General features: G+C 49.8%; 1 protein-coding gene across 1 annotated transcript in view; it reads left to right on the top strand.

Annotated features, from left to right (window-relative positions):
* The window catches only part of LOC147692587 (RNA-binding protein 6-like), a 1,208,024-nt gene that overhangs the window by 717,080 nt on the left and 465,565 nt on the right, over positions 1-25,379 (top strand). Inside the window, exon 9 of the mRNA XM_086938798.1 lies at positions 15,427-15,487. Coding sequence (XP_086794924.1) covers positions 15,427-15,487 — 61 coding nt within the window. The remainder of the gene's footprint in view (positions 1-15,426; positions 15,488-25,379) is intronic.

The raw sequence follows: 25,379 nt of genomic DNA, 5'->3' as shown, positions 1-25,379 counted from the left end.
TCAATTTTTGGAGGAATATGCGAGGTGTCCCAGACCACAGCAGCTCTCTGCGTTGCCTCAATGGATGCGAATTATGAGTGCGGGACCAGGTCCGGATACTTATGTAGGGCGTATAAGAATCTCGGCAGTGCCATCATTTTGAAGAGCGCCGCCCCTCCGAGGAGGGACAGTGGGAGCTTCCGCCAGGAGGCAGAGTCCCTTTGGAATCGCTGTAGAAGCAGCAGGAGATTCCTCAGGTACCGGAACCCCTCAGTCGCCACTGTAATCGGGCAATTTCGGGGGGCTGCAGGATGGTTACCCTGTAGAGCATAGAGTATGGACTTGCCCCAGTTGATGCAATATCCTGAGTTTTTACCGAAGCTGGTGAAGATATCCATGGCCACTATAAGGGACTTACGAGGTCTCGTTAGGTATAGGAGGATGTCATCCGGATAAAGCGAAATCCTGTCCTCCCACCCATCAGCCCAGCGTATCCCTTTCAGGGAGAGGTCTTGTCTGATCCAGGCAGCAAGGGGTTCTAGTGATAGGGCAAAAAGTAGGGGTGAGAGGGGACACCCCTGTCGTGTCCCTCTCTCAAGCGCAAACACTTCAGAGGTTTTATTATTGACAGAGACCTGGATCAGGGGTCAGAGTAAAGGAGACGCACCCACCCTACGAAGCTAGGGTTAAAGCCCAGTTTTTGGAGGACCGCCATCATGTAGGGCCATTGGAGCGTGTCGAATGCCATTGCGGCATCTAGGGACACCACTACCGTGACTTCCTGGATGGTGTGACAACGTCCCAGCACTCCATGTAGCCGCTGGATATTGAGTGCTGTATTACGATGGGGCATAAAGCCAGACTGGTCCGGGTGGACCAGAGCGGGCAAGACAGGTTTGAGCCTATTTGCGAGGACCTTGGCCAAGATTTTGGGCTCTGCGTTTAGCAAGGATATGGGCCTGTAAGAGGCACAAGAGTCTTCTGGTTTCCCTTCTTTTAGGATAGCCACTATTGTGGCAATGCGTTGATCGCGTGGTAGAATACCTTTTTTCCTTGCTCTCCTCGAACATTCGCTTTAAGTATGGACTAAGGCCGCCAGGTGTAAGCTTGTAGAGCTCTATCTGCAAACCATTAGGCCCAAGGGACTTTCCCTGCCGAAGGTCCCTGATTGCCCGGCCCAACTCTTCTACTGCGAGTGGTGCTTCCAAGGCGTCTCGTTCCGCATCCGAGAGGGTGGGCAAACTGATGTCAGTTAGCAAGGAGACCAAGTCATCTTCTGGCCTGTCAGAACCCCTGCTGTATACCCTTTGATAATGTGACGCGAATTCCCTGACTATGTCACGGGGTTCCGTGATGACGGCTCCAGACTCAGTCTTGAGCTCTGCCTCTACCCTCTGAGCCTGTTGCTTTTTATCTAGCCAGGCTATGAGCTTGCCTGCCTTGTCTCCTTGGTCGTATATTCTACCCTCCTTATCTCTAGCTATAGTCCTAGCTGCATCAGTGGCCAAGGCCTTTTATTCCGCCGCTTTAAGTTCCATCAGGTGAACTGTGCCCGGGTCACCCTCCGTTTGAGCCGCCGTTTCCAGCGCGAGGAGGTCTCTCTCCATAGTAGCCATTTGTTCGTTCCGTTCCTTGTGGCGACCGGGAATCGCAGACAGGGCCTCCCCTCTCAGCATGGTTTTGAAGGCCTCCCACAGCACCATTGATGAGGCTACTGTACCATCATTGTCCTCAAAATATCGGTTAATCGAGAGAGTAAGCTTTTTTCCTCATGTCATCGCTATGTAGGTACCAGGCGTTTATAGGCGCAATGCAGCCCTCCTGCCTGTCCCCGAATGTGAGGTGGGCAAGCAACGGTGAGTGGTCCGATATACCCCTTGCTAGGTGTGTAACTTCATGAAACCTTGTGTCCTGCTGCAAATGTGTTAATATCTAGTCAATGCGGAAGAATGAACTGTGTGGGCCAGAAAAGAAAGTGTACTGTGTGTGCCTCGGATGGGGGAGACGCCATAAGTCAATGAGACCAATGCCTCGAGAAAATCTGATAGCCACCTGTGTCCCTTTGCACACAGCGTTAAAATCTCCCCCCCCCCCCCAGAAGGCGCCCCTCTGGGAGAGAAAGTACTATCTTGCCCAGGTCCTGATATGATTGTGTTTGGAGACCTGGTGGGATGTAGGTCGTGACTAGATTTATCCTGCGACCCTCCCATCTACCCGATATGGCCGCAAACCGCCCTAAGGGGTCAGAGTCCGTGTGATCTATGACTAGGGGAAAGTTGCGACGAAGCAGGATTCCCACCCCTCGGGATCCAGAGGTGAAGCCGACATGTGCCGCCAGAGTTGAACCCCACCGATTTAGCGCGTGGCGGGCGTTTCCCAATAGATGCGTCTCCTGCAGGAGTACCACATCAGGAAGGTGCCTCTTGATAAATTGTAGCATAATGATCCTTTTAAGCTTGTCCCCCAACCCATTGACGTTCCAGCTCATTATCTTTACTTCATAGCAATGCACACTTCCTACTGAGACACCCTCCCCGTAATTCCCGACATCTTGCACATGTGTATACATACATTTCTGACGCAACGCCCTGTGTGAGCTGGCACAAATTTCAACAGTATCGTTACATTCCTTGTGTGACCTTACCAACCATCTCCATCTGTCCCCAACCGTCTCCCACCTCCCCAAACCCACTCCCCCAACACCCCCATACCCCTCCCTGCTCCCGTGCTTCGTAGGCTTTGAACTACCCACATCCCCAATTAGCAGAGTGCCTTTCGCCCGATGCTCACCCCGGAAGAGGAAGAAACAACAACTCTAGATAACCTGTCTTCCCTTCCTTGTGGACCTTTTCGTCGGGAGCGTGCGCTGGCCCCAGCCCCGCCCGCCGCCCGAGTCCGCCCCCCCCCCCAACACAACCGATAAACAATATACCAGCAAATCCTGCGTCTCGTCACAGGTGGAATTTGTCCATTGTTTGTCTGCAGCCCACCCCTGTAGTTAGTATAGCCGCCCCTGTCGGGACTACCCGGGCCACCGCATGAGGAGGTAGGAGGGGGGAGGGGGGAGGGAGATCTCCAACAACATCACTAAATAGAACTAACTCCCCTCCAATGCTGGGGCAAATAGTCTCCCCCCCCCCCCGAGTAAATGACCAGTGGGTTGATTGCGCCCCCATCGACAGCTGCACATGTTGCGGTACATTACGGTTTACCACGGTCCAGTCTTGAAGGCCCCTCAGTCTCCGTGGCCAGCCGCTTCACGTAGGGTGTCCCATCTGGGGCTTGCAGACCGAGACCTCCAGGAGCGATGACTCTGGCCTTCCAGTTCTGACTTCCCAGCCGTTAAATCCCGGGATGCAGCCTGGGTGTCTCTCCAGTTCTGACCACCAGCTCCTTCATCAGTACTAGAGGACTCCCTGTCGATCCATTCCTGCACCTCCAATGGCGAAGTAAAAAATAAGGATTTGCCCCCTGCTAGGACCTTGAGCTTGACAGGAAAAAACATCATGTAATTGATGCCTCTTTCTCTCAGCGCCGCCTTTACATCCACAAAGGATCGCCTCTCTCGTTGGACCTGAAGAGTGAAGTCCGGGAAGAACCGAATAGTGACATTTTCGTAATGTAGGTCACCGGCCTGTCTGGCTGCCTATAAAATGGCGTCTCCGTCTCTGTAATTAAGGATTTTTGCGTTGATTGTCCTTGGCGGTGCCCCTGGTTTCGGCTTTGGGATGGGCGCCCGGTGTGCTCGCTCGACAGTGAATATTTTCGACAGACGTTTGGGCTTGAGATGATTGAGGATCAAGTCCGCGACAAAGAGTTCCATGCTGGGTCCCTCCAGGTCCTCTGGCACGCCTACCAAGCGAATGTTGCTCCACCGGGCCCTTCCTTCCTGGTCCTCTAGCCGGAGGGCCATTTGACGATGCTGGTGCACTAGGTCGTTTACTCGCTGTTCCAGTTTCTTGGTCGACGTCTGCAGCTCCGCGATACCTGCCTCGTTGGCCTTGGTCTTCTCCGACGTTTTATTATGGTCCGTGCGAAGGAGGTTGACCTCTATGGACACTTTGTCTATTTTCGTTTCCAGGGTGGCTCCTAGTGATTGAATGGCCGCCATGATGTTAGCCAACGACGGTTCTTTCTGGCTTGACTGATCCACTGTTGGACCCTCCGCCTGCGGCGTACCCTTCTGCACTGTGTACTTATCAAGTTTATTGGTCTGAGTGCCCGTAACTTGTTTGGGCCTCATGACTGCGAGTTCTCGGTCCAGTAACCCGGCTAGCAATGTGGTCCGTCCCGTCCGGGATTCAAACCCAGTTCCCGAGGGGGTGACTGGAACAGTGGTGCGGTCCTGCCACCTGTCTGACCAAAGGTCTCTCCAAGGGGCGCGCGAGGCATCCTGTGTAGGCTGTATGGGCTCCCGGGCTGTTCACTTCCCCTCTTCGCTGTGGCCTCAGCAGCCGTCACCAGGAGCCGCCGCAGCAGAGACACGTGCGCCACCCACCTCAGCGATCCTCATCAATTCAGTGTCCCAGTGTGGTCTCCACCGGCAGCGCACACCTCAGTACCGCGGGCCCTCCCCGAAGAAGCTCAGTAGGTCTCCAGGACTGCCTGGTCCTCCCAGGACGGGTTCCGCCTAGGCCAGTCAGGTCTCACGTGTTCTCACCGCTGCCAGCAGCAAGGGCCCCAGCGTTATTCATGCCCTCAGGAGGGTGTCGTGTGGTGCTCTTGTACTCGCCCTGTTTCGCCGTCCTCCGCTGTGCTGCAGAGCTGCTTAATGGCCTCGAGGTCTCCCTCCGGTCTGCGCAGGCCGCAAGTCCCACCTTCTCCGGGCCTCAGCTTCTAACACCACCGGGCCCCTCGCTCGCTCTAGGCAATGCAGGGAGAGTTTTTCTGTCCCATAGGCACCGTGCCTTAGGGATCGTGCCGCCTGAAGTTTGTAGCGGCTCCTCGCAGGAGCCCAGCAGGGCCCTGTCTCGTCCCGACTAGGCCGCAAAGCTGGGGGCTCGCCTGGAGAAAGAGGCCGCCGCGGCGCACCCTCGCTCCGGGCCGGTTATCGGGTCTCAGAGGCCGGGTCTGCCACACGATGACGGAGCAGTGCAGTGGGGCCGGAGTCAAACCGCTAGATGCACCCCTCGAAGGGGAACCCAGCGCTGCTGCTGAAGTGCAGGATTTGCCGGATTTATGCCGGATTTATGGGGGTTGAAGGCTCCGTAGCACGGAGCTCTCGGGTCAGGCGGCCATCTTAGCCGGCGCCCAGCCAAGCCCCCCCAATGTTTCTGTTTTTAACAAATATATACATTTCCAATCTTGTCAAAAGAAAATAGCTAGAAAACAACTGCAAGAAATCATTAGCAACGTGTTAATAACTTACCCTACAGCATGTTTGATTCTAACAGAAGATTTCACTGAATTTAATGATGGAACTGGAGGTAACAGATTTTAAGTTTACAAAGAGTGGACCTCGAGACTTCTGCATGGCTTTCCGCCGATACCTCTTCTGCCCTGAGTTCTGAAGAAGATCAGGACTGACCGGGCCTAAGTCATCCTAGTGGCACCGTACTGGGCAAGGAGAGAATGGTATCCAGAACTCCTGGGCATGAGCATCCAATCAGACGGCTGCTCTGGGAGGACCTGCTGTCACGGCAACAGAGTAGGGTTGTGTACCCAGAACTTTGCAATCTCAACATTCATGCATAGAAATTGACCTGCAACAGCTGAACACTTTTGATCTTCCTCTTGAGGTGGTTGAAGTCATCTTGACAGCCAGGCATTCCTGAACTAAAACTGTACTCCTGTTGTTGTGACAAACTACGGCACACACCAGATTGACCCCCTCCAGGCTAAGTTATATGATGTTTTGTTGTTTATTTTGTTCCTCACCAGGCAAGGCTTTACTCTGGGCACAGTTAAATGGTACCTATAGGCTCTTTTGGACTGTTTTTGTTGTCAGACCAGCCCTGAATGTTCAAATCACCCGTTGTGATATTCTATTTTGAAAGGCCTACAACATCTGTTTCCTCCATCTCCTTTCATCTTTCGGCAGTGATACTTTAACGTAGTCCTCACATATTTGATATGCACTTCATTTGAGCCGCTGCACAGCTGTCTCTTGCTGCCTCTCACCCACAAGACGGCATTCCTCGTCTCCATAACATTGACGTGGTCAGTGAGTGACATCGGTCAAACAATCACTCTATCTGCGTTTGTGCTCCCCTCTAAGGAGGAGGGGAGACTCCATCGCTTGGACTCAAAAAGAGCACTGAGCATTTACATCGATCATACCAGAAAACGCTGGCCGGACATTCAGCCCTTTGTGTAGTTCGCTTAAGTGAAAAAAATCAAGTCTGGGCAGAAAAGGATCATACCCAGCTGGATCGTAGTCTGCATCACGATCTGCTACGCATTGGCTAAAAAGCAGCCTCCCTGGCATGCATTTTGTGCTTGAGCCTCTTATAAACAATTCATTACACTGAAAACGTTCAGGGGTTTTTGGGCTCTTGATTTGTGTGCATTCAGGTCATTCCTTTGAGATTCTCATTTTAATCATAGTATCTGCAATGGAGTGTCATCCAACAGATCTTTGCAAAGTGTACAGCCCTCACAGAGGGCACTTATTTCTTCCCATCCTCAAAATCATTGTTTGGAGGTTGAAGCTGCCCCAGGGAGAGGCAAATTCCTCTCCTGGTAGTGGTAGATAGTGAGTTTTCCTCAGTGATTAAGTTAGTTTTTTGGGTCTTAGAATTGTTTGACACTTTTTATATTTATTTTTACTAAACCTGTAGCTTGATATAATAGATTAAGCAAATTAAAGATTGAGCTCGCATTCCAGGTAGATAAATATTATCTGCTTATATGTACATGTGTGTTTTGTAATGATGCAACATAGCAGCTGAGGATGACACCCACTGAGTTGCCCTTCTAATTCCAAGGGTGGCAGTTAAGCGATTGGCCCAAAAGTTCTACATCGGAATCCCTTGTCATGTGTCAACATGTTCTTGCAAGAAACTGAGTCCGCTAAAATTGCAGGGGTTCAAAATACAAGCGTGCAGTATATAATAACGAAAGGTAACTTGATTTCATGTAAGTATATATGTAAACCAAAAGATAGGTTCTCTTGTGAAAGCATTTCTATTTAGATTTTTTTCAACATCATATTTAAAAAAGAGAAATACCTGCAATGATCAATGAATTTCAGCTCACATGAATATGCAAAAGACACACAAATACTTCTTAAGCTGGGAAGCCCCAAAGACATTGGAAACTCAAAAATCTTCAGTTGCCTCAGAACCGTTGATCAGTGGATGACATGGAGTCACCTCAAATTGAATGCTTCCAAAACTGAACTACTAACATGTGGCTACTGGAAAAATGATTAACCACTCTGCGCCTGGTGATCTGAGACCGCCTCATAAAGTATTTAAAGAAGTAGGAAACCTTGGAATTGTCATGGACTCCAAATTATCAATGAATGCCCAAGTAGACAAGTTAGCAAAATCAAGCTTTATGACTCTGAAAACTCTGCGACTTATCTTCCCCCACCTAGGATTTCCACACAGGGCCCAATCTGCAATCGCTCTTGTACTGTCTAAACTTGATTATGCCAATAGCCTCTACCTTGGATCATCTTTATGAACTATTACAAGACAACAATGAATTCAGACCTCTGCTGCCAGACTACTCCTACATGCAAATCCACAAGCTCACATCTCCCCTGCCGTGATGATCCTACATTGGTTACCGGTTGCCAAAAGATCCACAATCAAGCTGCTTCATATCACCCACAAAGCAATACATCGAACAGGACCACTTCATCAGGAAACAAAACACCAGGTATTTACAACAAAGCAACCTCTGCTCTCGATGAGCGCCTTGACTTAAAACCCCAGCATAGAAGAAAAAACTATGGGTGGTACATCTATCTCTGTTCAGACAGCCAAACTATGGAATTCATTACCACCAAACATAAGAGCCATGGATAACTATCTTGTCTTCAGAAGGCTACTTGAGTTAGCTCTTTCCTACATAAGCACCACACTCAAACACAAATGTACACCCTGTGCACATAAAATGTATAATTTGAGTGTATCTTTGTATATAGATATGTTTTTCTTTGTACAAATATATTTACAACTTATGGTTTCAAAATATATATAGAAATATTTTTTTAGATGTGCTTAACAAATGTATATATTATTGGTGGCTAAAATAATATATATATATATATATATATATATATATATATATATATATATATATATATATATATACAATATATTCAATATTTTATACTTAATATGTATATAGATCACTGCATGGGTTTAATGTTATTTGATTAATATTTATCTATCATAATATGTATATATTATCAACAATTGTATCTATAAGTGCTTCACCACTAAAATACTAAAGAAACATCAAATTGAAATACATATTAAAAAATATGAAGATACACTAATAAAGTAGCTTTTACGTACACCAACACCTAAAAATCAGAATTTCTAACTTTATATCCGTACTTGCACACATGGAGCTTTATGCAATAAAATTATATATCTCAGTTTTCCTTATACATGTATAACCTTTCTATGTATTTATGTATCTATATATTCCATTACTCCTACAGTGGAAAGAAAGAGGGAAAAAAGCCTTCTACTTCCTCCAGTGCACTATTCTCTCATCCTATACCTGTCTCAATATATTCTGCACCTCCACTCTGACTCATCTCAAACCTCATTCCACTACTGTAATCTCCCTAAGACCCTTTCTTGACTCGTCCCTCCTCTACCCCTCTTTTGACATGTCCTAAACCTCATCTAATTAATATGATCTCCCAAATAACACTATCTAGGCTCTTCCCTTCTATATCCCTCCGTTCTTATTCAGTCAAACTAACAGACGCATGTGCATCGCTCAAATTAACAACTTATAGTTCCCTATACTAATCCTTTGGGTTCGAGCTTAGTGTATTTCCTGCCGAAAAGTGCTTCAACGCTTCCTCGGGTTGTAGTAAGCGCTATATAAATAAAATTACAACCCTTTTACAAAGTTTCTGTAGTATGGGTTGATAGAAATGATTCTAAGGTTCTAGTAAAGTATAAACGCTTATAAGTTGGAATCTGTAAAATGTGAGGACTTCTGCAAAACCCTATGGTATCAGTGTTTGTATACTGTTAGGGACTAGAACTTAGCAGCAGAACCGAGTGATGGTGTTCATCTGAACTCTGACGACCCTTGAAAACCGTGGCAGGCGTCATTTTCCAGAAGGGGCACCACCCTTGAAGCCAAAAGGCTAGTTCCTTTATTTGGAGTTGTGCTTTAATACCATAAAAATCAGAAAATCAATAGTCCACTTTTTTTTAATCACAAATAACAAATCACCAACGATTGAAGCCTATGAAAATGAATCCGCTTTCAGTTGTGCGCTTTCAACTTTTGATGCTTTCTTTTAGGCTTCAACCGTTGTTGAAATAAAACCAATATCAAGTGATGCCCCCTCGTGCTCTCCAAACGCTGCATGTAATGTGAAGTTACTTAATATATCCTGCAAGTAGATGTAGCACCACCACATCGCCAGCACAGCATCACCATAACATCACTCAACCCCAGTGCAACACCGCCTCAGCACCAATGCAGCACCAGCACAGCACAACCTCTGCAGCAGTGCAGCACCACCTCACTACCAGTGCAGCACCACCTCACTACCAGTGCAGCACCACCTCAGCATTAGTGCAGCACCACCACCTCAGCATCCGCACATCACCAGCGCAGCATGACTGAGCGCCACCACAGCCTCACTCACCACCAGCGAATCTCCTCAGCATCACTCAACTGGAAACGTCCATTAGAATTAAGCCAGGATCCCGCTGTTTCTTCCCAGCCCTGGCAATAGAACAAACGTGTTGTTAGTATGCATTCGTTCAGCACGGAAGTCGTTATAACAACTTGCCTTAGAGGGGCGCATTTGGTGGAATGGGGTTGGATTTAAAGTCCAACACCTTCCCTACTATTGCACAGACTAGAGTTGGAATGGTAAATTAACCTATTTCAAAATCCAGCTCCCCCCTAAGGTAATTCATTATAATGAATTGCGTGCTGAACGAATGTGTACTAAAGATGCGTTCGTTCTAATGACGGTGCTGTGAAGGCACAGCGGGATTCAGACTTGTGGAATACCGTTCTATATTCCTCAACATCACCACAGCATCACTCAATACCACCACAGCACCGCATCAGCACAGCTCCACCTCCGCATCAGTGCCCTACCACCAGCGCAGCACCAACTCAGCACCAGCACCACAGCATCTCAGCACCACTTCACCAGCAACTCTGCACCAATGCAGCACCACTTCAGGATTAGTGCTGCACCACCTGAGAACCATGAAAGCGCCACCTCAGCATCACTCAGCAACACCTGTGCACCACCTCTGCACAAGCACACCTACGCCCACCCCAACCTCTGTTTCCGACCGCACAGGTGCAGCACCACCTTAGCACAGCACCACCTCCTCATCAGTGCACCACCAGTACTGCAGCACCACGCATCAGCCCAGCACCACCTTAGCACTACCTCCACATCAGCACAGTACCACCTCTGGATCAGTGCACCACCACGAGCGCAGCCCCACCTCAGCAGCAGCTTCGCACTAACACAGTACCACTTCAGTATCAGTACAGCACCGGCTCTGCATCAGTACATCACCTCGCACAGCACCAAATCCGTATTACTCAGCACCACCACACCACCACCACCTCAGCATGACTCAGGTCAACCACAGCATCACTCAGCACCACCATGACACTTAGCACCACCGCATCACTCAGCACACCCACAGCGCCACCCCAGCATCATTCAGCACCACCCCAGCATATCTCAGAACCACCCCAGCATCACTTAGAACCACCCCAGCATCACTCAGAACCACCCCAGCATCACTCAGAACCACCCCAGCATCACTCAGAACCACCTCTGGATCAGCATATCACCACCTCTGGATCAGCACATCACCACCTCTGGATCAGCACAGCTTCACCTCTGCATCAGCATAGCACCACCTCTGCATCAGCACAGCACCACCTCTGCATCAGCACAGCACCACCTCTGCATCAGCACAGCACCACCTCTGCATCAGCACAGCACCACCTCTGCATCAGCACAGCACCACCTCTGCATCAGCACAGCACCACCTCTGCATCAGCACAGCACCACCTCTGCATCAGCACAGCACCACCTCTGCATCAGCACAGCACCACCTCAGCATCAGCACAGCACCACCTCAGCATCAGCGCAGCATCACCACCTCATCAGCGCAGCATCACCTCAGCACAAGTGCAGCACCGCATCAGCACTGCTCCATCTCCGCATCAGCACAGAACCACCTCAGCACTAGCGCAGCCCCACATCAGCACCAGCGCAGCCCCACCTCAGCATCAATGCAACACCACTTCAGCAACAGTGCAGCACCACCAACTCTGCACGACTCAGCTCCTACACAATATCACTCAGCGCCACTATAGCTTCACTCAGCACCACCTCAACACCAACACAGCATCTCTTCAGCATCCCCCAATTCCACAGCACCACCTCAGCAGAGCACCAGCGCAGTACCAATTCTGCACCAGCTCAGCACCACCTCAGCAGCAACGCAGCACCACTTCAGCACCAGCGCAGCACCACTTCAGCACCAGCGCAGCATCCCCTCAGCACCAGCGCAGCATCCCCTCAGCACCAGCACAGCATCCCCTCAGCACCAGTGAAGCACCAACTTAGTATCAGCACCACCTAAGCACCAGCACCACCTAAGCACCATATCAGCACAGCAGCACCTTTTCATCAGGGCACCCCCAACAGTACAGCACCAGCACAGCACCACCTCAGCATCAGCTCAGGACCACCTCACCATCAGTGGAGCACCACCATAGTACCGTATCAGCACAGCACCACCTCCTCATCAGTACACCCCCACCAGTGCAGCATCAACTCCGCATCAGTGCAGCACCACTTCAGCACTAGCGTAGCACCTCCACAGAATCACCTCAACATTAGCACAACACCATCTCAGCACAGCACCACCACATCTGTGCACCCCTAGTGCAGCTCCACCTTTGCACCAGTGCAGCCCTACCTCAGCACCAGTGCAAACCCAGTTGAGCACCATTACAGCAACCAACGCAGCACCACTTCAGCATTAGTGCAGCATCAGCGCAGCATACCCTCAGCACCAGCGCAGCATACCCTCAGCACCAGCTCAGCATCCCCTCGGCTCCAGCACAGCATCCCCTCAGCACCAGTGAAGCACCAACTTAGCATCAGCACCACCAAAGCACCATATCAACACAGCAGCACCTTTTCATCAGGGCACCACCAACAGTACAGTACCAGCACAGCACCACCTAAGCATCTCTCAGGATCAGCTCAGGACCACCTCACCATCAGTGGAGCACCACCATAGTACCGTATCAGCACAGCAGCACCACCTCATCAGTGCACCACCACCAGTGCAGCATCAACTCCGCATCAATGCAGCACCACTTCAGCACTAGCGTAGCACCTCTACAGAATCACCTCAACATTAGCACAACACCATCTCAGCACCACCACGACATCTGTGCACCCCTAGTGCAGCTCCACCTTTGCACGAGTGCAGCCCCACCTCAGCACCAGTGCAAACCCAGCAGAGCACAAATTCAGCAACCAATGCAGCATCACTTCAGCATCAGCCCTGCATCACCTCAGCACATCACCTGAGCACCAGCTCAGCACTACCACCTCAGCATGACGCTGCACCACCTCAGCATCACTCAGCACTACCTCTGTATCACTCAGCACTACTTCAGTATCACTTAGCACCACCTCAGTATCACTTAGCATCACCTCAGTATCACTTAGCATCACCTGAGCACCACATCAGCACAGCAGCACCACCGGATCACTACTTCAGCACAGCACCATCTCCGCTTAAGCACAGCACCACTATCTGCATCAGTGCACCACCACTAGCGGAGCCCCACCTCAGCACCAGCACAACCCCACCTCAGCAATTTAGCACCAATGCAGCACCACCTCAGCATCACCTGAGCACTGCATTACCTCATCAGTGCACCACCAGCAGTGCAGCACCAACTTAGTACCAGTACACCAGCAGCGCAGCCTCACCTAAGCACTTGCTAGGCATGATGGTGTTATGTATTGCTTTAGTGCCCCACGCCAGGCTTCATATGCGCCTGCTTCAGAAATGCCTCTCCAGTCAATGGCTACAAGCAGAGGGTCAGATGGAGGACACACCACCGCTGTCAGCCCTAGTCCATCAGATTTGGGGCTGGGTAATTCATCACTGGCTTAATCTCCTCGCAGTATACTTGTCGCGAGTGGACAATAACTTCACAGAACTACTCAGCAGAATGCAGCATTAAGCCCACGAGTGGGAACTCCACCCACAAGTCCTGCTCCTCTACTTCTGGAGGTGGGGCACCCCAGAAAAATCTCTGTTTGGCACAGCAGAAAATGCCAAATGGAAAAGCTTTGCTGTCAGGTGTCCACACCAGTCCATGGGCAGTGCACTGTGGATCAATTGGTAAGGGGTCTTTGCCTACGCTTTCCTACCTCTCACTAATTCCATATGTGTTCAGGAAGCTGAGGCAAACATCTCTCGCCCTCATCCTTGTGCCTTTGACCTGGGCCAGGCAACCATGGTTCTCTACTCAGTTCCAGATGCAAGAAGCTTCCCAACAGGTGGGACGTTCTGTCTCAAAATCACAGCAAAATCAGGCACCCAGACATTAGGCAGCTCAACCTAGCGATTTGGCTCCTGAAGTCTTAAAGTTTGGTTATCTTGGGTTGCCGCAGGAGTGCATGGATCTAGTCAGAGGCACTTAGAACCACAACAAGCACCTGCTATGCTGCTAAGTGGGAACAATTTGGTCATTACTGTAAACAACATTAATATACTCACTCCCAAAGTGCTATGCATTATCTCCTACACCTTCAAAAGTCGATGTTACTTTATAACTCATTCAGGTTACACCTAGCAGGTTTTGCGGTATACATGCAGAACAGGGAACACTCTTCTCTCTTCTGAATCCGTGTGATCAAAGTTTTTGTTCCGGGCGTCAAGCGGGTAATTCCACTTAGAGTACTTCCTACCCCAATCTGGAACCTTAGGATTGTCCTCACCAGGCTAATGGGGCCACATTTTGAGCCAATGAATTATTGCCCCTGCAGTTCCTTTCCTGGAAGGTTGTGTACTTCATCACAATAATCTCACTTGGGCGCATCAGTGAATTGCAGGCCCTCGCTCTTCAGGAACCTTTTTTCCCAGTACACAAGGACAAAGTGGTACTTGGAACCAATCCTACGTTTTTGCCCAAGGTGCTCTCTCCTTTTCAAATTAACCAGTCCATCAAGATCCCAGTCTTCCCTTGATGTTCACTGTGGTCTTATGTATTACATTGACAGGACCAAATTCTTTCGTAAAACACAACAGCAGTTTATAGCTTTCTCCCATCCTCATAAAGAACAGGCCATTTCAATGGTAGAGATCACCTGGTGAATTGTTAAATGCATCCAGACCTTCTATACTAAAGTTAAAAGAACACTACCTTCCCACCACAGAAAACACTCTACCCGCAAGCAGGGTGCTACTATGACCTTCCTGGGGAACATATCCATAGCAGCCATCTGTAAAGCTGTTACTTGATAAACTCCAACAACTTTTACTAAACATTACTATGTGAACATCCTGTCAAGAGAGCAGGCCAGATTTGATCTAGCTGTCCTCAGGACTTTATTCAGACCTCTGCACCATCCACTGGCCAGCCATCACTTAGGGAAGTACTACTTTTCTGTCTATGCACAGCATGTGTATCTACAGCCACACATGCTAGGAACGGAATATGTTCCTTACCCTGTAAGCATCTATTTATTGCATGTAGTACAGTAGATTGACATGCTCCCACCCTCCTCCCTGCGAGCCATTGGTTGGTGCACATATCTTTATCGTATTACATTTCTTTCTATTTTCATGGTCGCTTTCCTTTTCTGTACACTCTACTCCATTCTTTCCATCACCCGTTGGGCGAAAAATAATCTAACAAAGAAGTATGATTAACAGATGCCTTCAGGGTAAGTAACATATTCCTCTAATTTGCTATTAAAGTGTGTGTTGCAGTTTGCTCTGATTTTCACTAGACGCTTGTGAAACCCTGATGAGCAGGACATGTGTACTTGAAATTTCACATATTGTTTCTACTCAACCTTTTGAATGCTGGCGTCTTCAAATATTACTTGATAGTGATGATTACCCATAATACACAGATGTGCACAATAAGTCTTTGAAACCGTAGATGTGCTTGTGGCTGTGTGATTGAGAGTCTAGAAACAGGAAAACTGAGCATTTTTTTTAATTTATGGAAACAAACTATGTTTGATGTGATTTTTGTTTTTTAATCTTTCAGTGTAAAGCGATCAATGTGTATTCAGGAGGATTCTGCTTTCAGTGCAACACTTCAAGACATGGTGAGTGTCATCTTCTTGATGTCCCAATAAAATCTGAGGAAAACTACCTGTTTCGCTTTGTTACTTAGTTATAGCAGAAACCAATCAACTCTGGCTCAGATAGCTTCTGCAAACTGAACCTTTTAAGAGAGAACTTGAAAAAAACCTCGAGGATTTACAAGAGATACTAGATATGGGTCACAGCCGTATTTGTTTGGACTCCTGCCACCCTAAAATTCTGGCTTCCATGTTTGAGGGAACATACTATTCAAGCGCACGTTCAATTGACAAAATGTTAATTTGCCTGTACCTTTAATGCCATGCATGCACCACAATTGGCAGTCACTTGGCGTAGTAAGCTAAGGTCCAGCAGGCCAGTTATGGTGAAGATGACAGTAGTTTCAGGGTTTGGGAGGGGGGTGGCGGGGTGCAGTAGACTGTGAAAAAAGTAGTTTTTTCTCATTTTAGCTCCCTTAAGAAATGTTGCTCGCTCCTACAGTGGAAACCACTGCATGAACATATGCCAAACTTGGCATGAAAGTAGAAAATACTCAGAGTGCTTTTGTTGATTTGGTGTACATTTGTTAAGTTGCTATCTCTGACATTTTAAATCGCGGTTCAATAAATCGTGAATCCTGCCCCTGTCCCGTGATTTAGGTTTGGGGTATACCTCTTTTGAATGCCCACTCCTCTGCCCTCTATTCTTCTTGCAAAGCAGTCTGTCACAGCAGGAGTCATGCATCACATGTTGGCCCAGTGCCCCACATCTGCTCTTATGATTCCCTTATCAGGCCCATCTCCTTCCTAAGATGTGCCCAGACCTCTTCCCTATGAGAGGTGGAGTACAGTGGGATGGCAGTGTTATGGCAAGCAAGCAAGCAGCGGGAGGGTAGTACGAAAGGACTGAGGCAGCTGCAGCTCTGCAGAAGGCTCTTGCCGCCCCCACACAAGAGCAGGGAAAGCCCCGACACTAACACTGTGAGCCTCTCCAAAGAGAGCGTTCAAGGTCAAGAAGGTAATCCCACGAATGGGTAAGCAAGGCGCAATAGGCACCTTATGTGCAGGGTCAAACGAGGCTTGGTTGCATAAGCAGATGGGTTAGTGGTCAGTGCAGTTTGCGGCAGCCTCACTCCAATGCCTAGTATCCTGGCTTGTTTCCCCCTCCCACACCCGTCAATCCTAGGTTTTTTTCAATTTCAAGTGCGGCTGCAGTTTTGAATTGGGTTTGATTTGAACTGGTTTAAACCTGTGTCGGCTTTGAGCCTGCAGCCCGGCCACCCATTACACTTTTTTCACTCTTCACCTCCTGGGGAGCTGGAGAGACGAGGCCCGGTGTGGTATTGCTCTAGCCCTCCAGAAGGACTGTTGTCTATCGTAGGTCGCTAGTATATTGCAAGCTAAGCCCAGCACAACAGCAAATGTGCCTCTCTTTACAGAGCTTTCTGGGAGTTTTATAGGGCAGGAGTGGGGCACTCTGCATTTACCTGAATGTAAGACTGGCCTGATCCAGAGTAATAACTCCATTCATTTGTCACCCACTTTTTACAAATTACCACGCCCAAGCAGTGTATACACACAGCAATCTTCATGACTAGCTAAACAAGGATGATAGTTCACCTGAGAAAATTAAAGATATAATACTCCTGGCATGGTGGTGCACGAAAATCGTCCCACCTGGGAATCTGGAAGCTATCGCACTGGGTTTTTCAAGCAGACGCAATAAACCGTGTTGAGAAAGAAGGCCATACAAATAACACAGGATTAACGTAATTCATATGATTTAAGAAGCAAGCAGAAGTCAGTTACACAATTTTTACAGATTATCGCACTGGCTGATCTGGCTCTACCAACCGAAACTTCTTATGATGGCAATACTGACGTTCGAACCATAAAATATTACTTTAGGAAATCAAGCACTATAACACCCACAGATACTAGGTCAGCGATCCAACGTGAAACAGTAACTGAGACACCAAGTACCCCACGGCAAGAAATCCAATCTACATGACTAACACTGCCTAGTATACATAATGCTATAACTACAGCTCAACAAGTTTCCTCCATGATTCCTCTCGATTATTTTACCTTTCTGGCTAAAGCTAAATTGTTTGAAGCAACTAAATCGGAGTTAAAGCAAGGCAGACTGATAACCACTATCGCACAAGTTTGTCGCAGAGACCAGGAGCAGAAGGATGGATTCTTCAGTTATTGAACTTTCATCATCATCACTCTCCCCAAGCAACCACATATTAATAATTTAACAAACACTGATAATTCAGGTAGATTTACCTTCAGTGAGACAGATGAAAAACTACTAGATAAAATTGAACAAATAAATCTAGAAAGAGAGTGTGCAGCAGATAATTAAGCTATATTTGTGAGAAGTTGGCCCGATATGCAGCGTTGGCTATTCTAGCGACCACTATGTATCGTTCCAAACGACCCTTATGTTGATTGGTTGTAAGTCAACCTCAGACCAGCTATCCTAGTAGCGTGGATACGAGCAGTCTTCAGGCTAAACTCTAGAGGGCGTGTTAAGCCAGCTGTAATACCATCACATACCCCTTGAACACCAAGTGAAAGGACACCACACAAGTGTTATGAAAATAAACAGTATTATTTATTAGAATCACTACAGCCCTGTACTCTTTATGAGGACAGGGTACTAAGCACAGAACAAAAAGCTCTTAGAAAATACTTCAAGTGCACAATTAAAACAAGTGCCCGAGGGCACGGAAAGTTTAGTGGTCTCGGGCGGACCCGATAGGGCAAGTCGGAAGCGAGGGACTCGGGACCCTAGAGTAAGGAGGCTATGCAGGCACCGAAATGCCGGAGTTACCTAGCCACGAGGGCTGCGGCTGCACAAGTCTTACAGACGTCGGGGTCTTCGCTGACGAGCCAGGAGCCGGAAGGAAGGGAGTTGCTGGCCGGCGACCAGTGCTGAATAGTTCGTAGAGATCCAAGCCTGGATCAGTGATCGTTGATACCTGAAAGCAGAGGGGACCAAGTTCGTACTACTAGCCATTAGTCAGAGGGTACCAGGAAGGCACCGGATGGCCGTCACCTCGACTAGGTGAGTGGGCGACGCTAGGCTCTGCAGTCTCACGGACCAGGAGGCGTTGTCGGCGTCCCGGATGGAGGTGCGAGCTGTCCCACGAAGGTTGATGCTGTCGGCGTCGCTGGGACCAGGATTGGGGCAACAAGCCTTGGCAGATTTCAGGCCACGTGGTGGGCCTAAAATGGCGTCTTGAGTGGACCAGGAGGGTCCGGGGTGCTCCTCTCGAAAAAGGGAGCAAGGGCCGATCTGGAGCAACCAGACCAGCAGCGTTGGTTGTCGGATGTCGTCAAAGAAGGGTACAAGCCAGCGGCTAGTGACCAGACAACGTGCTGAGCAGCGAGCAGAAGGGCCCCACGCAGATCGTGGAGATGCTGGGAGACTGCACTTCGGTGCTGGAGCGGCTCAGGGTCGGGGCTTCTCGGACCCCAGAGCACTCACCAGAGAATTGCTTCGATGGTCGTGCTGGTTAAGAAAGCGTGCAGGTTTTGATGATGGCCGGTCCCTCGAGGTCTCGTCGCACCCACAGATCTCAGCTGAGCTGACGACGTGGGTAGAGGTCAGAGGTGCCAGGGAAGCCGGTTCTCGTCGAGCTGGGCCGTCGGATCCTTGAGGAAGGACTTGCAGCAAACCGCAGAGTTCTTAGATGGTGCCTGCGGATGCAGGGTGACTACTCCTTAGCCACAAGGGAGAAATCTTGAGAAGAGTCTCGAAGTCCTTTCGTAGAAAGTATTCTTGATTCAAAGATGATCTAATCTGGAAGGGTCCCCGCTCCGGCCCTTATCCTAAAGAAAGGGGTGGGTACATGACTAGGTCCTGCCCTAAGGGTGGGACCAGGAAGGGGGGTAGTTACACCCCTCTCCCCCTGCTGGACTTTCCCCAGGTCAGGGGCTGCGCGCCCCTGGAACTGGTTCTAGCCGGCAGATGCGTAGTGAGCACCGGGGTGCCACTCCGCAGTCACCTTCTTGCAAAGCCCTACCTACCCAGAATACGCATGCGAACACCGCCCTCGACAGGAAACCCTTTGTCCAAGCTCTCCTCGCTGGAAGGACTCCCAGCAGCAGGAGGTCAGACTCGTGTCTGTGGTGGCAGCGTCCATTTTGTGGAGCTGAGGCTTCAGTTAACTTTAACCGGGGTTCACAGTTACGTACATGTCGTGTCCCTCTAGAAGGGCGGAATGCTAACCTCGTCGCCAGAATTGGTGAGGGGGCAGCATCCCGATTCGTATGACACCTTACTCGACATGTCTTGATAACGCGATACCGAAGTTACCGATATGATACGCGTTATCATGGAACAGCCATTGGGTCTTGGTTCCGCAAGCTGCAACCGGGCTCGGCTCGTGCCAGAGCCCAATTCACACGATTCCATGCACTCTGCCTTCAGGATTGTTAAGGCCTGCCATAGGAGTGACTGAGAGGAACTCGGGTGTCCATTTTAAGGTTAGGTATAGGGATACTACACCTACAGCAACGGGCGAGTACGCCACGTGGCCCCAGCTGTCGTGCAGCCAGTTGTGTCAGATTTAGATGGCCATCCAGGGGTGGCATAATACATGCTTCAGCCCCTGGTAGGCCCTGGGTACACCGATGCCCTGAGTTACAGGGTCTGATAAGGTGGCCCAGTCCCAATTGGAAATGTACCTAAGGTACATGGAATCCATTTTAGAGAGAGAGCAGTAGGCCTGGGGTCCTGATCGGCAGGGCCCCAGGTCAACTAAGTCGGAAAACCAGCAAAACACCAGGCAAAAAGTCGGGGGTAACCATAGTCAGGTATCTACCTTCCTACACAACCCCCCCCCCCAAACGAAAGGAGATTAGGCTATCCTTGTCCAGGTAAGCCTATATTGCCTGAGTGGCCATATGAGGTGGTACATGCACTGGCATGGTTACCCCCTTTATCATGGTCCACTAAGCAACCCCTCACCCTAAGGGTATCTGAGGGTCTCCACCATAGGGAATCACTACCTGTGGCGTGCTTTGGCAAAGTAAAAGGCTGGTGTGGGAATGGAGTACTGAAGTGAGACTCCACTACAGTTGGGCTCAACTTCCTCCAATCACTACCCACCATATGTGCCTTTCTTTCCCGTACTGAGTTGCTATGAGCTCTCAGGGTCAACCTCTGGCTACCTAAAGCAGAAGGCTGAGTCCCTCTGTTTGGCTTACTGGAGGGACAGGTCAGGTTTGGGGTTTTTAGGCCCCAGGTTTGGCTGTGCCCAGCAGTGTCCAGCTGTGGGAGTTCCCTAACTAAGTTTAAGGGGGATCCCTCAGGAGTTTGTTTTATTTTCACTCGGCTAGGGCTACTAGCTTCAGTGATCCCAATCTGCTGATTAAGGATTTTTGGACAAGGGGCCCTTTGGGGTCCACCACTGGCCTCCCTGACCTCTACAGCCCTGGGCTGACTGAGGCAGGGTAGAGAGGGGCAGGTTACCTGCTCCAGACTGGGTCCCACCTGGGAAGGGTCCACTGTCATCAGGGGCTCTGCCAGGCTAGGCCTGACTACCTCTGGGGCAGTTCCTTCACCAGGGGTAGAGTCAGTTCCCGGGGGAGGCTGGCTCTCACCTAGTGTCTGGGAGGGGGAAGACTTTTCTTCCTCCTCAATGCTCTCTGTCTGAGTGGAGTGATCCCTAGTTTCAGGCTTCACAACACAGTTATCTGTCTGAGTTTGAGCTGTGGCCATCACAACTCCACCAACCTTTTCAGGAAGGGACTCAGTTTGGGTTTGGGCTGTGACCATCACAGCCTTGCCAACCTGTTCAGGAAAGGCATCTTTCTGGGATAGGGCTGTGACTGGCACAGCCCTCCTGACCTGTTCAGGGAGGACTTCTGGGACTGGGGCTGTGGCTACCACGGCCCCACTAACCTTACCATGGAGGTTTACCATTTTAAAATGGGTTTCTTGCTCTACCTCGGCCCAGGCTGAGGTCTCTAAATCATTCCCCAGTAGGCAATCTACAGGCAAGTTTGGTGACACTGCCACTCTTTTGTGACCAGTGACACCTCCCCAGCTGAGATTTACCACTGCTATGGGATGATCTCTCTGCACTCCATCAATGTTCACTACCTGGTATGTGGCACCAGGCATAAGTTGCCTTGAGGGGACTAGGCTCTCAGCCACCATGGTGATGCTAGCCCCTGTGTCTCGGTAGGCCTCAACATTTGAACCATTGATGAGGGGCTCCTGTCTGTACCTGCCCAAAGTGTTGGGACAGGCTGTGAAGTTGGCAAACCCCATGCCAGTCTCACAGACAAGAGTATCTAAGTCAGGGGACCTGGTTAGGCCAGAGTCCCCAGGTACTCCCAAAGAAAATGCACCCAGATTCTTGGGGGCACTCCCACCACCTGGGGGATTACTACTAGCAGTAACAGGAGGCTGGGAAGCTTTATTTGGGGGTATGTTCTCCTTATTGTTGTTGGCCTTGGGACAACTGCTGTCAGTTTTGTAATGGCCCACCTGTTTGCAGGTGTGACAATAAGGTTTCTTTTGGGTTTTGGGAGAAGTTGGGGACCCACCCTTTTCAGAGGAATTTTGGGGCCCTGTGGTTTGATCAGAAGATTTATTCCCACCCTTCTCTTGAGGCTTGGTCGATTCCTTCTTTTGGTCACCACCCTGGTTCTTCGGCCTGACCCTGGTTCTGACCCATTTGTCCGCCCTCTTACCCAATTCTTGTGGAGAGGTCAGATCAGAGTCTACCAGGTGCTGGTGTAATAACTGGTTCTGACAATTACTTAAGATTTGCTCTCTCATAATTAGATTGTACAATCCTTTAAAATCAGTAACCTTACTACCCAGTAGCCAGCCTTCAAAAGCCTTAGTGGCACAATCGACAAAGTCAGACCAGTCCTGAGACTGAGTTTTCTGGGTATCCCTGAACAGCAACCTGTACTGCTCGGTGGTTAGGCCGAACCCATCAATCAGTGTGTTGTTCAGGACCTGGTAATTGTTAGCGTCCTCTACTCTAGTAGTGAGGAGCTTATCTCTACCTTTACCTTCAAAGGAGAGCCACAAGATAGCTGCCCACTGACTCTGGGGGATGCACTGTACAGTGCAGGCCCGCTCCAAAGCAGTAATCCATTTGTGGATGTCGTCCCCTTGCTTAAAGGGGGGCACTATCTTATTCAGGTGCTTAGTGTCTAAACTCCTGGGTTCCCGTGGGGGAATGCTGCCACCAGTGGGAATCGTCCCACTCAACTCTTGCTCTCGAGCAAAGGCGAGTCTCTCTTTGGCTAGGGCAAGTTCTTCCCTCTCGATCCGCAGATTGACTTCCCTCTCCTTTGCTTCGTACATTCTCCTCTGAGGTGATGTCATCCCTCTTCGAGCAGAACCTCGAGAGCCATTGGTTCGAGCGGATCTGTTAGAGCCTCTCGACAGAGACCTAACTCGTCCGTTCCCAATGTTAAGCTGGCCCGAGAGAGGGCCCAGGGGTCCCCTAGTACCAATCTCGTGCCGGCTTAAGTTGTCCTGAGTTAGCTGACTAACTATGACTGGACCTTTGTCTGCCTCGTCCCCAGATGTCTCTGGTTCCTCGTCCTCCTCTTCGCCCTCGGCGGAGAGATGGATAAGGTCAGGGTCACCTCGGGTTCCCTCGAGGGGAGGCATCTCCATTTCTGGATGAGAAGGGTCGGTGTTACCCGCCCTCCTAGCATCATAAGTCTCCAGGAGACCAATCAGAAACGGAATGGTAGGGTTTGCACCCTGTTTTAACTTCCAAGATGTACAGATCTGTCGCATCTCGTGGAAGCTAAGTGCAGCATATCTGGAGGTGACCTGTGGAAGGTCGACTGACACAAGGGGAGACTCCGAGTTTCCTCCTTTGTCCGACATGCTGCTTCTAGTGTGGTGTAAGTGATGCACCTACCTACACTATGGGTTTACCTACTGATCCCTTGCTAAGAGTTGCAGCCAAGGTGTGCTAAGCCTTGAGGAGCTACAACAGCTGGTTCAGTAAAACTCAGAGTATTCTAAGCTAAGTTATATGTACCTGGAGTACTTATGTGATCTTTCACAAGATAATCTTAGGATACGCGTGGTAAAACAACAGCAAGCTCAAATCCCAACCGCTGCTCACCAATGTGAGAAGTTGGCCCGATATGCAGCGTTCGCTATTCTAGCCACCACTATGTATCGTTCCAAACGACCCTTATGGTGATTGGTTGTAACTCAACCTCAGACCAGCTATCCTAGTAGCGTGGATGTAGGAAGGTACCTCCTGACTATGGTTGCCCCCAACTTTTTGCCCTGTGTTTTAGCTGGTTTTTGACATAGTCGACCTGGGGCCCTGCCAATCAGGACCCCAGGCCTACTGCTCTCTCTGTAAAATGGATTCCATGTACCTTAGGTACATTTCCAATTGGTCCTGGGCCACCTTATCAGACCCTGTAACTCAGGGCATAGGTGTACCCAGGGCCTACCAGGGGCTGAAGCATGTATCATGCCACCCCTGGCTGGCCTCCCAAATTTGACACAACTGGCTGCATGACAGCTGGGGCAAAGTCGTGTAATCACCCTTTGCTGTAGATATAGTATACCTATATCTAACCCTAAAAATGGACACACAGATTCATATCAGTCACTCCTATGGCAGGCCTTGACAATCCTGAAGGCAGAGTGCTTGGAATCGTGTGAGATGGTGCTCTGGCATGAGCTGAGCCTGTCTGCAGCTTGCGGAATCAAGTCCTAATAGCTGTTCCATGATATCGCATACCATATACTCTTAAGTGCATTATAATCCTCGCGGTTAAATGCTATCTTTGGTATTGCTTTATCAAAACATGTCGAGTAAGGTGTCATACGAATTGGAATACTAACCCCTCGCCAATTCTGGCGACGGGGTTAGCATTCCACCCTTCTAGAGGGACACGACATGTATGTAACTGTGAACCCCGGTTAAAGTTAAACGAAGCCTCAGCTCCACAAAATGGATGCTGCCACCACAGACACGAGTCTGACCCCCTGCAGCTGGGAGTCCTTCCAGCGAGGGGAGCCTGGACAAAGGGTTTCCTGTCAGGGGCGGTGCTAGCACCGTCCCAGACATGGTTTTGTGTATCCTGGGTAGGCAGGGCTTTACAGGAAGGTGACTGCTGAGTGGCACCCCGGTGCTCACTACGCATAGGCCGGTCAGAACCAGTTCCAGGGGCACACCAGCCCCTGGCCTGGGGAAAGTCCGGCATGGCAGAGGGGTGTAACCACCCCCCTCCTAGTCCCACCCATAGGCAGGACCTAGTCACCGGGTCAGCCCCCTTTTTTAGTATAAAGATGGGAGCGGGCCCCCTGTTCAAATTAGATCATCTTTGGAATCAAGACACGACTTTCTGCGCAAGACATCAAGATTTCCTTCTTCAAGATTCTCCCTTGTGGCTAAGGAGTAGTCACCCTGCATCAAGCGGGCACCATCCTAAGAACACTGCGGTCTGCTGCAAGTCCTTCTTCACGAATCCGACGACCCAGCTCGACGAGACCCGGCTTCCCTGGCACCTCTGACCTCTACTCACCTCTACAGCAAAGCTGAGACCTGTGAGTGCGACGAGACCTCGAGGGACCGACGATCGCCAAGACTGCACGACTTCTTTGCAACAAGCCCACCGTGTGCTCCACTGGTGAGTGCTTTGGGGTCCGAGAAGCCCCAACCCTGAGCAGCTCCAGCACCGAAGATCAGCCCTCCAGCATCTCCACGATCTGCGTGGGGCCCTTCTGCTTTTGCGTGCTCACCACGCTGTGTGGCTACTAGCCGGCTGGCTTGTGGCCTTCTTCACGACGCCCGACGACATCACTGCTGCTGGTCTGGTTGCTCCAGACTGGCCCTTGCTTCCTTCTTCAAGAGAGGCACCCCGGACCCTCCTGGTCCACTCCAGACGCCAT

This window comes from Lissotriton vulgaris, chromosome 9 (assembly GCF_964263255.1).
Source record: "Lissotriton vulgaris chromosome 9, aLisVul1.2, whole genome shotgun sequence".
NCBI classification, from domain to species: Eukaryota; Metazoa; Chordata; class Amphibia; order Caudata; family Salamandridae; genus Lissotriton; species Lissotriton vulgaris.
This window is presented reverse-complemented; position numbering and strand designations above follow the sequence as displayed.